Source organism: Trachurus trachurus (genome assembly GCF_905171665.1).
Source record: "Trachurus trachurus genome assembly, chromosome: 7".
In the NCBI taxonomy this organism is placed as follows: Eukaryota; Metazoa; Chordata; class Actinopteri; order Carangiformes; family Carangidae; genus Trachurus; species Trachurus trachurus.
The window spans coordinates 24,880,597-24,897,115 of NC_139901.1; the positions used below are offsets into that span (position 1 = coordinate 24,880,597).

The window sequence follows — 16,519 nt, forward strand, 5'->3', positions numbered from 1 at the left end:
TTCTACAAAATGGTGTATTTCCTGTGAATATTTTCATAGTGGGGGGAAAAAAGAAATATGTCCTTTGAGAAACCAAACATCACACCAAGGAATAATTAAAAACACGAGTGCTTAAAGGTTAAAATAAAAATCCACAGAAATATAAAATAGATTGAAATAATGATAGGCAGGAGTGCATGTTTCAGTAGGCAGTCTATACAAACATGAAACATCAAATACAATATACAAATTAGCTTCATGTTACTTTCTAATGTAGGTCCAGCATATTTTTTTGTTGGCCCTGAGCTAATAATCTTCCTCTCATCAGCTGATCCTCTTCATCATACTGGGTTGACAAACTGGTAGACCAGCCTGCGCGATACATCAGGTTTTCGAATGATTCCCTTCTTGTAGTACTGACGTATAGAACGACTCAGTTTGTCATAGTTCATAGCTGGTCGGTTCTTCCTGATGCCCCACAGCCGTGCCACATGAGCCGAGTCTTCGATTTTGAAAATCCCTGTGGACAGAGGAAAGAAAATTTACTCGGTTTGGATCCTGAGTTGGATGAAAGTGTCTGAACTTAATGCTAACATCAGTCTAATACATCTAATATGACCATTCTTGTTTATTCTTAATTGCCATTTCTGGGTTTAGCATGTAAGCATGTTTAAATGTGCTAATAAGGTACAAATACAAGACACATCTGAAGTTAAAAGTAATGCAATTTTGCTAATAATGTAATGTTTTCCTGGTCATGAACCAAATATACTGAGTACATTTGAGTCTGATGACCATGCTAGATGAGAAGTTACTTCACCAAATGGTGATGTTAGGGAAAAAATCAAATTCTTTAATTATTCTAATTAATTATTACTATTATTAACTATTCTATTTAATTATTATCATTGTAATGGTATTTTTTTCTTCTTCCAAAAATCCCAAAACAAACATTTGTCAACCAATTCAATAGCATAAAGTGTTTGTTTTTTTTAGGCCATCTGCTATTTAAAGTAGGAGAAACCCTCACAAAGACTCAGCAGGGATCAGTCACATGAAATGTCTACAGTATTATTAATACAGCATATACAGCAGGTTACCTTTCTCCTTGTTGAGCCAGCGGATGCAGCGGCTGTAGTTATGTGGCTTGAGGAGCAGCTCCTGAAGGAACTGCCACAGGTGGATGGGCTGGCTCGGGTAGTGACACATCACATCTGACCAGGAATCATCATCAGCTGCTGACGCAAGAGAGAGATTTTCAGAAACCACATGACACTGTAGGTAGCTGTGGTTTAGGAAGTGGAGTGGTTTATCTACCAATCAGACGGTAGGTGGTCCAATCAGCTTTGTGATTATTAGTTATAACAGTTAAAACTGCTTCTAATGATAAACAAGAACTTACCAGACTTTTTGTCTTCTGTTGGACAGCGCTCCTTCATTGCTGCAGCTGAGGAGACAAACAAAACAACAATGACTATAACAAATACGGTATTACAGTAGAGTTGACCCACGTTCATTCCTCAGTGACCCCTGCTGTACTTACCAGATCTCCAGATGTCCAGATGAGCGTACAACACGTCTCCAAACTGCATGGAGTGTTGTCTGAAGTCTGCCTCTGTCATGGAGCACAGGTCCCTCCCATTCAGCTCCTGGAACATGGTGCTGACCTGCGGCAGCTTGTACAGATGTTCAGTCCACAGCAGCCACTTCTGAACGTGCACACAGCTCCAGTCTGAAGGGTCTAAAGAGGAAACACAGAGAGAGCAGCTATTCTCTGGTAAACAGCTCCACACATGTTTATCTTTGATTCTCTGATGCTGAAAACGTGTCAATAATCAGATCTTTTTCATAAAAAAACTGATGTTTTATTTTCACCAGTTAAAACATGACCACACTTTTCAAGAAGTCTGTAACCAACGGTTGTGTTGATGAAGCTGTTATTTGACACTGAATACATTTAAATATTGCTGCCATCTTTTTTCTGCATTTATCAGGCAGCGAAGGCAAGACTATCCAGTTTTTATGTTTAAATCATGAGAATCATGCTCTTGTTGCTTTAGTTTTGACTACTCCTTTTAGATTTACAAAGGGACTACAGATCAGATAAAAAACAAAGTTTATAACAATTATGCGTCATTTGACTGAAGAATTGTTAAAGTAGGACAATGCAACTACATCTTATCAACCATTAACCAAACAGAAAACAAAAACCTGTTGTTGGGGGATTTATTTGACTTAGTGTTATGTTAATTCAGGCTGTTTTTAAAGTCAAATTAGCGTCATTGAAGTGTAACTGAAATCTGACACTACAAACACTAGTGAGCCCACATGTTATGCTATAGGTTTAAGACAATAATGTTTTTTAATGAGTGTGTAGAGTTTGACATAATATTGGCATTCACCAGGCAATTAGGGTAAAGATGCATTGTGGGAAATGTAGGATCCAGCCTACACTGTTTCAATATTGGCAACAAAATGTCAGGATGTCTCATTATTTCTTGGAAGAGAAGAGTAAATAATCACTCACACTGTTTATGATTTTAAGACTCCAGATACTAAACTCACTTTTTCATTGTCAACAGGGCAGTTTGCTCAAGAGATAGCAGGGCCTCAGCCGTTGACTGACCGGGTGTCAGTTATGTCAATGCCATAGTAAACAGGCAAATTGTGGATTTTTATTGGACTCCAACTATTCACGGCAGTTTTTTTCAGTGATAAATCAGCTGAGCCTGTTCTGTTCTGTTCTGTTTTACCTGGAGCGATGTTGAGCAGCTTGCAGGCTGTGTCCACATCTTTCAGCACCTCTCCCACCACCATGGTCTGGACTTGCTCCAGACAGCGCTCCTCCACCTGACCCTCCACCTCAGAGGAGGAATCCTGGGCTTGGCTGCTTGGTGCAGGTGGGCTCAGCTCCAGAGTCCTGGGGGGATGAGCAGCAGCAGCAGCAGCAGGAGAGGGAGAGGGGGTCTCCGTCATCCCCAGCACCCAGGGGTTCTCCTCCATGACTAAGCGGTCGTAGCAGGGGACGTAGACCCCCTGCCAGCTGACCTCAGGGAGCCCCAGCAGACCGCGGGGCGGTTTGATGTCCTCCGTCTCATCCAGCCAGGCCACCCTGGGGTTCGTGTGGGGGTGAGCGATGTAGAGAGGCGAATGCGCGGTGCAGCCCATGTGTTCACGACCTGGACTCCCCATGCTCTGACTCCTTTGAGGCTGGAAGAAGAAAGCAGCGTTCAGTTTTCACAAACTGGTGTCATAACATGTTGTACACCCTGCTCAAGAACAGTGACATTGTCTCGTGAGACAGAGTGGCATTGATGCTGCAACCAGTCCCAGATGCTCAATATTTAAACAGTAGCGATCCTAAAGTAAACTTGACATTTGCTCTGTGATATTTACTTTGCTTGGACTTATACTCTGCAGAAGGAATCACTTATTCCAGCTCTGCCAACTGGAGCATTTACGACGGCTCAGCTCATTGAAGTTGATGTTTGCCTTTCAAGTTGTTTTAATGTCGCTTAACACCTCAGTAGACTTTCGATCCAGTATCTATGAGAATCCATGTTGGATTCTCAAATCAATACATATTTTTGGAAATGTTCAGGTTCAGTTGGTTCAACCCAGGTTAAAATTCTGACCTTTTCTTTCTATTATTGTTAATATCGTCATTCAGTAATATCACGATCCAATCTACTCCGCCTTTTAGATTGTAAACACAGATTACAGAAGGAAGATCAAAGCCTTTTTTGTCCCTCCAGCTTTAAGGAAAAAACTAACGTGTTTGTCAGTTTTACTGGTAAAAGAGCTGTTTGGCCTCCGTCCCAAACTAACAACTACTGCCTTTAAAAGATATCAACTACACCAGGTCGTCAGGAAAGATCACAATTTAATTGCAAAAGAATGTTTGACAAAAAGAAAAGAAAAGAAAGAAAGAAAAAAAAGCATAAAGGGTGGGACATGTGTGATATGTGGATAAAAGATAAGTACTGGAACGTATTCATCATAGTATGAGTAAGAGGGGAGTGGTGTGATATGCCAGTATTTAATTTGACAATAACTAAACACTCTATGTTTCAGTTTACAGTTATTCAAGTGAAATACCTGCATTTTTATCTGCTTTCATTCCACTGCTACTCTGAGATATATACTGAATATACTGAAACAGTGTATACATATACTTTTAGTGTTTTAACTTTGCATGTGAAAAGGAAATCCCTATTTCCATGGAAGTCTTTTTTTTCTCACACTCCATTCACACTATTAGATATGGACTGATTATGATGAACTAGCTGAGACAAGCACTTTTTTAAAAGAAACTTTTTCAAAACACATGTGCATAAACAAGGCAGATCCCAAAGTATGACTGCTGTAGGAGTCCAGTACAAAATATAACAAAACAAATCTACAAGTGGCCGGTTGCTGATTACTAAAAAGAAAAGACATAAAAGACAGAAATGGTATCAATAAGTTTCAAGTTTCTTGTTGCCAACTTTTCTTTAGATTTATGAGGATAACCAATAGTAATAAAGGAGCAACACAACAGTACATGTATGTACGATAACATATATTATATATTGTCTATGTAAACAAGTTACATGGCCCAGGTGTCATGGCATGCAATAGTTTTTTTTCTAGCAGTTTGAAAACCTGCTTGTCTAGATTCTTCTTCCTCATCTTCTTCTTCTTCTGTGTGTGTGTTGTGCATGTGTGCGTGTATTATGTACTGTTGAAATGAAAGCAGCATGCTGATGATATCGGGCCTATTATTTGTGGACTGGATATTTGGTGCTGTGTTTAACACATCGTTAGGTTGCAGCCGAACTTATATCAGAGGCATTTTTAGCCAATACTAAAGGCTCATTCACGGTTCCTTACACTGCACTGTCCTCCTGACAAAGGTATAGAGGTTCTTAATCTCACACTTTTATGAGTCGTTGTGTGTGCGCTCTGACAAAATGTCTGCAACTGTTTCTGTGCACGTGCATCAGCCTGTGTGAGCCTGTCAGCATGCACATGTGTGGTTGTGTTTGTTTCAGCTTGCAGGGGACAATAAAAGTTGAAACACTGAATAGAGTTACCTTTGTTTAATCTATTTAAATCTAACATGTAAAATGCTGAATTAAAAACGGCTTGAGCAACTTTTTCACAGGTGAAAACTCAATTCTAACTAAAACTGACAACTATCAAAAATAATTTATCATATAGAAATACAAAAATAAAAAACTGATGATAAAAACTATCAGCTAATAATACAATAAATATCATATCATATCATATCATATCATATCATATCATATCATATCATACACTTTTACTGAGGCCAAATTTCAAAGCATGCCGTGGGTTTGAAGCACAGGTGTCACTAATGTCATTAACGACAGGTCTCCAATAGTGAAGCATCAGTCGGCCATGACAGTGTGGCTGTGAGGCAGCAGCACAGCAGCAGCAGAGTCCTGAACCAGCAGCAGGTAACCAGACTTCAGCCTCAGTTCACTTCATCATTCACATCTGTGTCTTTCTTAATGTGACATGTTGTCATTGAAAAAGACCCTGCATGGTGTATTTCATAATAATTTGACTTGCATGGCGTCAACCAATGCCTTGCATGTGACAGCATTTATAGGCCACGCTAAATTTCAACACCTGACCCAAGATCATCCTCTAAGATACACAATGCTAATTTACCATTTACCATTTAACACTCAACATTAAAATACACACACAGGAAAAATAAGCACAATCTGTTTACAGACAACGACAAAATTATTATTATTTTTTAATTATCATAAAACTGAATGAAAATTAAAACTACTTGACTTAACTTTAAATGATCGTAATCATGTCTATTTTCTGTCCAAATGAGGATTTACATAGGAACACTATACACAGATCTTCAGAGTATCACCACTCCTGTTCAGGTGTAAAATTTGCATACCTCTTCCACTACTGGTGGAAAAAAAGCAGCAGTGTTAATGTGACAATAAACAGTTGCAGCAGCAGCATGTTGTGTGTAGCAGGAGTCTTACCTTGTCAGTGTTTGAGAAGAAAGTTTTCCACTGATGATGAGATTTCTACTACTTCTTCCTATATGTCCCCGTGTCTCAGTTGAAGTGCGGCCTGATGTCCAGGTCCTCTGGAGGCCGTGACTCTTCAGCCCTCAGGTGAGGATGCACTGTGTGTGTGTGTGTGTAGTTTCTGTCTCCCGCTCCCAGCAGTCAGAGCTGGATCACTTCATCCACCCGGTCCAGCCACTGAGACACCTCGTTTGACTCCTTGCTGTAGCAAGACTTTGACTTATTTGGGACGCAGAGCCTTCATGACATATCAGCTCTGAAAGAAAGGGTGTGTCTCATCAAGGGAGGTTGCTCTAAGTACCTACTTAATAATGACTAGGGGGAGTATTCACATGGAGAGTTCCTTAAGTAAACAAACCTGCTGAGTCTTTTAACAGCCTGGGTCCCAACAGTCTGGGGAGAAGCTGTGATGGCATCTATGGAGTTCATAGGAATATAAAATAAACCATTTTTAAGGAAAATACTCGAACTATGTGAAGGTAAAACACAAAATCCGAGGCCTAAAAGCGATGGGGAAATCTAATTTTATCTAATCTAATGTGGATACAAGGGTAAATGTGTCAAAGTGCCTCTATTCTGTGTGGGAGGTGGAGAATAATTTGTCTATAAATCTACAGCCCAGGCCCACTAATGATTTATACCTGAGAAACTCCCTGTGGAAATAGTGAAATCACACTTTATCAGGCAGATTTTATACTTAAATAAAAGTCACTGTGAAGTCGTTATGTGCTTTTAAAGGCTTAGCACACTGTCTCCATGCAGCAGGTTTTAACTGCAGTCAAGCCTGAGGAAGATAAAAGTGAATTTTCTTTCTGTGTAGAAATGTCCTGAAGCATCTTTTTCTACCCGGTTCTTTTTAGGCCTTTAGACTTTCTCTATAGGACAGAGACGATCATACAGACAACCACATACAGAAACCAACCTGTCATCCCGACTGAAAGACTTAAAGTATCGTGCACACTTGATATTCAGCTATATGTGGATATATGGGCCATAACATCCATGAAACACCAGTAAACCATGCAAAAGTTGGGGGGAAACAATGGTTAGAGATGTGTTCAAAGGAGCAATACTATTATTGGAAAAGTTGAATAACTGGTATAGAGAGCGAGTACGAGAGTGAGAGAGAGAGAGGGAAAGAGAAAGCGAGAGTGTGTAAATGTTTGCTTAAACTAAACAGTAATATTTGTGCGCTTGTGTTGAAATATTCGAAAGAGCTGCTGCCTGCGCGTCCAGTCCACCCACACAGATCATCCTCAGAGGAAAGTTGTAGGATTAGAGCTTTAGTTAAAAAATCTGTTTTTTCTGGTCTCGGATGGGAAAAGTAAAAAATAATATTAAAAAAATTAAGAGCCACAGATTCACATTAATGCCTGAAACACAAGTTAGTTTACCCAGCTACACTTTACACCTGAACCTTTACAGTGAGTCATTCATTTGCTAATCTCACACTTACTGTATTTCTTTTGTACATTGCTGTGACACATTTACATGTGACACTCAACCTGAGCAAATGACAAGTGAGTGTTTCTCCCTCAGGCAGTTTGGTTTGGTTTCACAGACTGCTGCTGGACGGAGCCGTTGACAGACACAACAGACCCTGGAAAAAACGGGGTGGGGGGGGCGGCAGCATGCAGCACTTTGACCAGTAAACCTGGAGGCTAATACTGTGCGTAACCTGACACCAGTTGAAATGCAAAAAAAAGGAGAAAACCCTCATTCTGAGTTTTCATGTTCATCCACTGGCCATCGTTTTGGTCTGTTTAAGCTCTCGGTTCAGTCAGAGGTTAATTTTCTTAACTCTTAATTTGTTTTTTACAGTATGTTAAAAACCTGATGAGCAAGAGCAGCCATACTGCTCTATGTCTACTGAGCCCCTGAGTTAACACAGAGAAGGTTATAATTACTCAAAAGTGTCTTGTAATATGCTTTTGATGTTAATTTAAATGCTTATTTATGCTGTACATAAAGTATAGTTTAATGGGACTGATTAAGTCCATGTTACAGTGAATTAAAAAGCAGTACACAAGAAGTAGGCTAAATGGGATGTCCTTGGAGCCACTAGTGGTAAATAGTATAAAAACAAAGAGAAATCTGATCCTGACCATGTGGAAAGAAGAAAACGCATTAAAATGATTTAATGCTGGTGTGAGATCAGTAAAAAAAAAAAATCATGACTTGGGATTTATTCATATTTTCAGATCCACAACTTGTTAATCAGAGCGGCTGCACAGTGATGACACAGAGCCCAGAGTCTCAGTTTTAAGTGATAATTTAATCATACAAACATTCATCAAACATACAGGGAAAAAAAGCTTTCATCTCTTCATCTGTTTGCACTTCCTAACTCTCCTAAATGTGCTGTTGTAGGAGTCTAATGCCAACTGATTCATTCTGCAATCTGACCAGAAGAAAAAAAAAAGAAAAAAGAAAAAAAAAAACATTACAACGAAGAACGAAATGCACGCGGCACTTTTTCAATGACACTGACAGTAGGAAGAGACACTTATCATTTAACATTTTGCACAGGAGACAAGACACATTTCTGCAAAGAGTCGGCGAAGGATTCTTGCAACATGTTTTGTGGTATCGGCTGGTGTTGTCATGTTCTTCAGCTCAGTAACCCTGGGGCTTACAGTTAGCGCCTCAATAAAAAGGGGTGTTTATCTGACAAGCTGGTCTCACACAGTGGCTCTGGATAACAGATAAAAATCACAGAGTTGATAAACCCTTCAGGACTCAACTGTATTTGTGGAGTTATGTACGCACAGACCTTTCGCACAGGTCACATAACTGCATAGATTCAGCCTGTTAGTGCAAGTAAATAATGCAGTAATCATTTCAAGGGGAAAACATGATACTGCCGTTTCACTCATGTGGTTGACTTTGCATCTGAAATAATGATGAAACAAGATTAAACTTTCCAACGCGCCTACTAAACTCATCTAAGAGATCAATGATTTGTGATCGATTTGAACGAGAGATGGGGGGGAAATGCAGAACATTAGCACATTTAACAAAGTCCAATGCAAATATACAATGTAGTAGGACCTTTGGGTAAAATTAATATGTCCAAATCTTTATCTTCTTCTACATTCATCAAATACATTCGACTTACAAGTCCAAGACAGCTTTAAAATGACGATTCAGAGCAGGGCAATAAAAATATGTATTCATTTATTATGTTAATTATGTCTTTACCGCTGTTCGTATGGCTTAAATTCAATGTCTTATGGCATAATGTACATCAATCCTGTTATTTTGTGTTTTGTTTTAATTCAGTACAATTAATGGGAATATCTCTCAATACTCATTACCAACAGAACATCCTAATATAATGTCCTCTTATATTTCATAGATATGTATTTTTCAACATTGACGCAAATTGATGGATGAGGAGAAACTTTCACCGTCTCATAACAAGCCTGGCTTCCGTTTAGTGAGTCCCTAAATGTTTATGTTTGTTTGGTTACAGAAGAAATCATTACGTTGAAGCTGGCTCTAAATTCTAGCTCTAAGAAAAAGGTTCCTGTACAATAATCTTGACTAAGATTCACCAAATCATAGGAGCCATACTGTAAATACCATTTCTGCTTCGCAGCTCTCGTCTTCCTCTTAGAGCAGTGAGTGACGCCCTCCGCTGGGAGAACACTGCATTGCATCTAAAACTGCAGCCACAGTGATAGCATAGAAATGAATTCCCATAATGAACAAGCCTTGTTGAATAAAAAACACTGGTAATAATAACTGACTGACTTAAAATGAGCCATAAATATATTTCTGGAGGAAGTCGCTGTTCCCCTTCTCAAAAATAAGAAAGAAAAAAAGTGTGTGCCAAAATATCACGATGATTAAAATTAAAATGTGGTATTTGATGGATAGTTTCAAAGACCCAGATTATTATATTTAGTTAAAGGAAACTGGTTCTGAAACCTTATGGGTATATTTAAGAGTCACAGCAGAAACTGGAGAATCAGTTGGCAAAATAAATGGCTTTTCCTCCAAAAGTCTCTCTTTCAGGTTGTGCATTGCACACACACATATACACAAATTGTCACAAATAAACACTCCTGTCATCATTGTTTCATTTGCACTCTGACACCTAAAAAATCAGAAAAAAAAAAAATTATCACTCAGCACTCATTTAACTTAGCATTCACACGTGCATACAGTGGGTGTGGGATGTTAGTTGAGCTGCACGTCAGGAGCGTTGGCTTCTGGTTTCTCAAACTGTAGCTGGACTTTGCATAAAGTGTTTTTGAATCTCCACACTTTTTCCACCAGCTACTGATAAAGCCTCTTCTTTCTCTTATTGGTGTGACAGACTCCGGAGGTACGGTTTAGTGCTGCTTCACTGTGACAAGTCCCATGATTTAAGAGTGGCCAAAAGGATAGGACTCCTGTATACCCTGTGAGGAAGATGCAAGATGACGTTAAAAAAAAGTGTTTGCTAAATGAGACAAAAAATTAGTATACGGTATTTCATGTCTGTACATAGGTCAACTGAAAGTGTAGGCTTTTTGTTACATACGGTGACTGTACAGTTGAAACAATTATTTTATAGAAAGTTAATCAGTATTATTTTGTGTCATTTAAATTCGGATGCATCCGATTTATTTTCATTTTGGCTTTTAGGACACATTTAGACTTTTTATAGACCATGCAATTAATTCAAAAGATAAAATAACTGGTACATTAATCAATGCTGAGAATATTTTTTACATGTAGAACTAGTTATATCATACAATTTCAGTATTTTAATCTTGTCTTTTACTTAAATGCCAGATAAGAAAACACATACAGTAGATATCAAACTGAATCAGGAGTTAGCATTGCTGGCTAACTGCACATCTGCAGTTGTTTGATAACAAAAGTCGACCAACAACTCTGAGGCATTTCCTCATTAGCAACTGTAAGCACCCAGATTCCAAGACACATACAGTATACACATCTTGGAATTAGCTCAGAGTGCTAACTTATACAATAACACCTGTGCATTTTAAGTGTTAATTATGCATGCAGCAGTTCATATCCATTGTTTCACTGCTTTGGTCCAGAGGGCAATGTCTCGAGACGTTTGGATTTTTTAGGTGCAGACATTCATGATCCTTTTAGCGTGAATTTACGAATGTAAATGTAAAAGAGGGAGCTGCGATCACCTTTTCATTGCTAAATACTAATACTGATAATCTATTAGTGTGACTGCCAATACCAATTATAAGGAAGAGTTTCTTATTCTATCTTTTCTATCTCTAGAAACCTGTGAAAAATAGAGAAAGAAAATATCTCGCACCGTGATTCACTGGTATGAAGAATCTCCTCTTACCTGGTTATAAGAGACTACTGATAGATTGCTTTGTAGACTGTTTGCTACTAAATCCACAGAGTTGTGTGTAAGTCCATTCTGATCTTGCTGTAGCTGGTTAGGGTTTGCCTGCCAATGTTCCTCTGCGACCCTATGGCCGCTGTCATCGTGGAGGCTGTTGTTGTTGCTGCTGTTGGGGCACTTGCTTTTCTCTGGCGAGGCAAAGGGGTTGTAGTCTCCTTCCAGGCTGCGGTGAGGCTGGGTGTTGAACTCGGCTTGGAAAGAGGAAAGCTGCTGTGTGACGCCGAGGAGGCCTCCGACCTCCACACTCAGAATCACCCAAATGACATCTGTCCAGAGAAACAAACACTGTGTTATACGATATGCAAACGAATGGCATCACCCTGCAAAAATACAACAAACTAAAGTACCGAAAAATTGATATCATAAAATTTCAAGAACACAACATTTTAAAGTGTAGCAGGATAGGATAGGCTGTACTTTAAGATTACTAGAGCACCAGGTCTGCTGTACCTTTCTCCTTCTTAAAGCCACTAGGACACTGATGGTGTTAGGTGAGGAATTATGGCAATTAACACCTAAATGAAATATTAAGGCAACGTATCATTTATCCCTCAGCTGCTTAAGTTGTAAGTGGGTGAGTCTCAGGGGAACCACCTGTTGGGATCCATGATACAGGCTTTTTTTTCTCAGGACGACATAAATCAGGGAAATTAATTGCTTAATTTAATTTTGTGGGTGCTAACAGAACGGCCAATCATTTTAAATAGTTTTCACTGCAGAACATGCATACAAAATGATATGGCATTTTATCTTCAGTAATGAATGTTACTGCTGCATACTACTACTACTGTTCAAGGCTGTTCATATAGACGCACAAGTACCAAAATAAAAACATGACACTAAGAAAATACATTTCTTAGGGCTGTTTTTCTGAGTAAGTTTTATATTACTTTATAAAGTCAGTGGCATTCTGGTGTTTATACATACTGTGTATGGATGAAAACGCTATCTGTACTTTGGCTCACTTGCTCTTTAATTACGTACAAATTATATGTAATAGAATTAAATTTAAAGGGATAGTTCAACATTTTGGCAAATTGGCCCATTGCCATAATCCCTATACTCATAGCAGTAGGTTCGTTACCTTTATTTGTCGATGCAAGCTATTTTTAGAACGGCAGAGCAGAGCCACGAGCTGCTCAGAGCTCATGGATTTCTTTGTTTCCTTCATCAAACGCATCAAATACACAATCCAACAACTCCAAAACGCTCTTGTGGACAAGTTGTGACCTGCACAGTCGTGACTCGGCTCGGCCGTTCTAAAAATAGCCTGCACCAACAATTAAAGGTAACGAACCTATAGCGATTATGGCAATTGGCCAATTTGCCAAAATGTTGAACTATCCCTTTAAGCAGTCCTACCTCAACAGTTAACCCATCTGTTTCTTGATTTTAGGGTTGAAACTACTGCTTGCTAAACTGCGAACAATTTTCTCTATAAAATATCTGGTGACATCTTCAAATAGTTTGATTTATCTCCAAAAAAAAGCCCCAAACTAAGGAATATTAATTTCACAATGATGGAAAAACATAGAAAAGCAGCAAATCGTCACATTTTAGAAGCTGGAACCAGTTGGTTAGTTGCAGGGTACCGGTATATGTAATTTCTGTCACTCAGATCATTGACTAATGTTGCTGTCCTCACCTCCGTAGTAAAGTCCTGTGGCGGTGCACATTCTCCACTGACCCTGATACATGCCAGGAGCCACGGGGCTCTGCATCTGGACACTGACATCAGCCATTTCCTGGGGGTCTAGAGACCGCACCATCACCATGTTTACATGACCAAACTGATCTCCTCCAACATACTTCAGACAAACCCCGGGAGGCCATGACTCTGGACCTGGGAGACACACAAACGACAGAGTTGAACACAGCACGACACGTAAGTGCAATTAGGTTATATCTATATAGTCAGCCCTGAGTTATGTGATATCGTTATCATCAGTGAAGCAGACTTACCCGTGTTCTGTATCCTCCAGGTCTTTGTAAAAGGTGTGTCAGGTGGAACTGATTCGCCCTCACCAATTGTCACATCTTTTACAAAGGACATACAGGGTGCGTTGATGTTGGGACTCTCAAAGTCATAGTAGGCTCCGATGGCTGCCTGCAAATTCCTGGAACAACAAAGGGCAGAAATCCAAACAATCAGTACAGATCTAAAGTACAATTGGAGATTTATACAGACATATCAATGACCTTAAGTCAAATATGGGATCTATCCCTACTCTAGCTTTGGACATTATTTTCTAACATTTCAATAAAAAAAAAACCCAACCCACATTTGCATTTGTCATTAACCTGCATATATTTGTCACTTTTTGAATTCATTTATTGTTTAGTCTATAAAAGTCAAAGTCGCAATGAGCAAAAAACAAGCACTGACAATTAATTGTTTCTTCCCTAATAATTTCATTGAAGCTGTAACTCTAGAATGACGAAAATAGTAATTATCTTTATTTAGTAACCACCTATGTACAACCTCTGCTTTAATAAGTCAAATTTCAAAGAATAAAAGCCAAAGATTAGACATTTTAGTGACTGAGCCAAATGCATATACTGAGGGACAGAACAGAGATGTCTGCAGACTCAAAGACATTCAGAGTAGGTGCTTCCCGTGACATGTTGGTCATCCATAAACCAGTAGTTTATATTTTTAGAAACCCCCGTTGCAGAGGAGCCATTACACGGCATCACATGATCCCACCACCTCCTGCTCTGCCCCATAGACACTCGCTTGTTATCTTGCACAGACCTGCATCGGCACGCTTTAATCCTGCATATGCGCAGAGAAATTTCTTTAGGGAGAAGATTTCAGAGTGACCTTTTATGTCCCTGGTGATTTCAATTACACTCAAGGACACTGCAAACAATAATTTCATTGTTTTTATTTTAAACATGTCACCGGAGATCAGATTTCGAAAGCGAAAATCCATCTGCGGTTTGCCAAGTGTTTCTAATATGTAAAACATAAATAAAATAAAGAATAGTACAATTTCTCCAGGCTAATAGACATTGTTTCATCAGACTTGCACAACCAGAGTGTGAATTTTGTACCGGACTCTGCGTTATTTGTTACGATATTACGTAATAAACTACATCATGGCAGTAGTGACCAACAGGAGGAGATAAGACATTTTGGTCAGTTTGTCTAAGTTACATAAAACGAAATGACCAGCGTGTCTGACTCGGACTCCAATTGACAACCAATATTAATAGTACAAATATTGTTTGGGAAAAAATAAAAAATACTCATTATTATTGATGATTATTTCGTTTCAGTTTGGTGACGTAATACCTTGGTAACTAGCCTGATGTCAAAGTGGTGTTACGGGCTAGCTAACGTACAACTCGTGTCGGCAGCCTGAACATCAACGATAATAAACACTCATAAAAATACATGCTAGAACGTATTTTTAATCAAATAAAAAAAGCTTAGATATAAACGTGTGTGTTGGGGCCGACTATTTATCCTTTAAACCCCGCTAAGCTACCTGGCTGTGGGAATCAAAAGTCAATGGAGACGGACTGACTCAGCTAGTAGCTACGTTGCTACGACGTCGTTAGCTGTCACCGTCGTTATGTTTACATACCTCACGTAAATCACAGTGTCATAATACAAGTCTAACGCTTGCTATCGTTTTCTTTTTTTGCTTTTTTAATCGATTCCCCCCTTTAATTGTAAGAGAGAAGGCTAGATAATGTACACACCGTCTGTTATCTAACATCAACTACTACTACTACTACTACTACTACTACAGAGCAGAGAAGGCCGGAGCGAGTCCCCGAGCTCACCAGTTGGTCATGTCCAGAAAGAAGGCGCATCCGGCGGGGTTCAGCTGAAACCCGAGGAGCCTCTGAAATTCCGATATCAGAATATCTTTGTCTGTTGTACCCATGCAGCTGAATTTCTGCATGAGCTCCTGGTCCAGGTCCAGGTCCAGGTCCATGCCCTCCATCGTGGCTTCGCCCGGACAGAGACGGTGGGGCTTTCGCTCCTAATTTAGTCCGAGGCCTCGACTTGTCATAACAAAACTCAACAACAACAGGGCCGAGTGCGCATGTCACATGATTGCATCGTGTGTCTGGTCTGTACCTTTGAGCCACACACAGGCCTGCTGGAAAAGGAAATACTAATCACAGCACCACTGTTTTGCTTCTCATAATATTCAGTTAACTGTCACTTTAAACTGTGAAAAAAAAAATCAACAGATTAAATATGCATTTTGTTAAAAAAATTTAATATATATTTTTGGAATAAAGCAGACGAGAGTGAAGTTTATGCAAATTACATGATATTATTTTTTATTTTTTATTTTTTATGTTGGGAGTAAATTGTATAACTCAAGTAAGGTTAATCTATTGGATTGACCCTCATGATCCTCTGACTTGAACATTACTCAAAGACTGTGGGTAGATTTTAAACATGTTGTGCAGGCAAGACGGCAGACGGCCTAAAAATAGTGATCTGCAGGAAAGAGAGGGTGACAAGTCCTAAAATAGGAACAGATATACAGATATAGAAAAACATTTGTGAAAGCCAGCAGTACTGAGCTTTGACTTAGGAGTACCCAAATCTTTACCACCTATCACATGGCACCAATTGGCCTACTGTTAAATGTATTTTCATTTTGTAAATTCATGAAATATAAGGCAACAGTCCTTAGCAGACATTCTATGTACTTAAATGAAGTGTAATTTGCTCATGCATGACTAAACTTCTCTGTCTTTGGCAAATTTAATTTGCAATGTTGCATTAGTAAGTGGGAACATTAGTAATAGGAATCTAAAACTTAATTGTTGTGCCCAAATTGCATCATTGCAATGAGCACATTTTACACACAGACCGAGAGACCAACCAAGACTCCTACATGAGAATATGACCTGAACCCAAGTTTTCTATGTGGTCAGGTTGCCATCCAAATGAAGCATACGTGTTAACTGAATTCCCAAACACGGAGCAAAAGACAATGGAATTTGTTCATTAAGATCAACAATGAGATGGGTGATGACATAATTCAAAAATATTGCCATCAAATGCAATAATAGACTCTGTTAAACTCTAGTTTTAAGACCTTCA

General features: G+C 39.1%; 2 protein-coding genes across 2 annotated transcripts; both read right to left on the minus strand.

The window, feature by feature from the left end:
* Positions 1 to 320: 320 nt before the first annotated feature.
* On the minus strand, positions 321 to 6,149 carry LOC310988532 (SAM pointed domain-containing Ets transcription factor-like; the record flags this gene model as incomplete). The annotated part of the gene is made up of 6 exons (XM_083975172.1): positions 6,003 to 6,149; positions 2,733 to 3,189; positions 1,523 to 1,720; positions 1,382 to 1,426; positions 1,080 to 1,217; positions 321 to 499 (listed from the first exon to the last, which is right to left on the minus strand). The coding sequence occupies exons 2-6, from the start codon at positions 3,169 to 3,171 to the stop codon at positions 321 to 323; spliced, it is 999 nt and encodes a 332-aa protein (XP_083831298.1). The 5' UTR covers positions 3,172 to 3,189; positions 6,003 to 6,149.
* A 2,157-nt stretch (positions 6,150 to 8,306) lies between these two features.
* LOC310988356 (protein ILRUN-like) lies at positions 8,307 to 15,508 on the minus strand. The gene is made up of 5 exons (XM_083974916.1): positions 15,235 to 15,508; positions 13,402 to 13,556; positions 13,085 to 13,282; positions 11,377 to 11,705; positions 8,307 to 10,459 (listed from the first exon to the last, which is right to left on the minus strand). The coding sequence occupies exons 1-5, from the start codon at positions 15,396 to 15,398 to the stop codon at positions 10,424 to 10,426; spliced, it is 882 nt and encodes a 293-aa protein (XP_083831042.1). The 5' UTR covers positions 15,399 to 15,508; the 3' UTR covers positions 8,307 to 10,423.
* Between the last annotated feature and the right edge of the window lie 1,011 nt (positions 15,509 to 16,519).

Coding starts and splice junctions, on each gene's coding strand:
- LOC310988356 (XM_083974916.1), bottom strand. CDS start 15,398: ATGGAGGGCATGGACCTGGACCTGGACCTGGACCAGGAGCTCATGCAG. Junction 13,283..13,401: donor CTGGAGGATACAGAACACGG/GTAAGTCTGCTT, acceptor TGTGTCTCCCAG/GTCCAGAGTCATGGCCTCCC. Junction 10,460..11,376: donor CAGTAGTCTCTTATAACCAG/GTAAGAGGAGAT, acceptor TCTTCCTCACAG/GGTATACAGGAGTCCTATCC.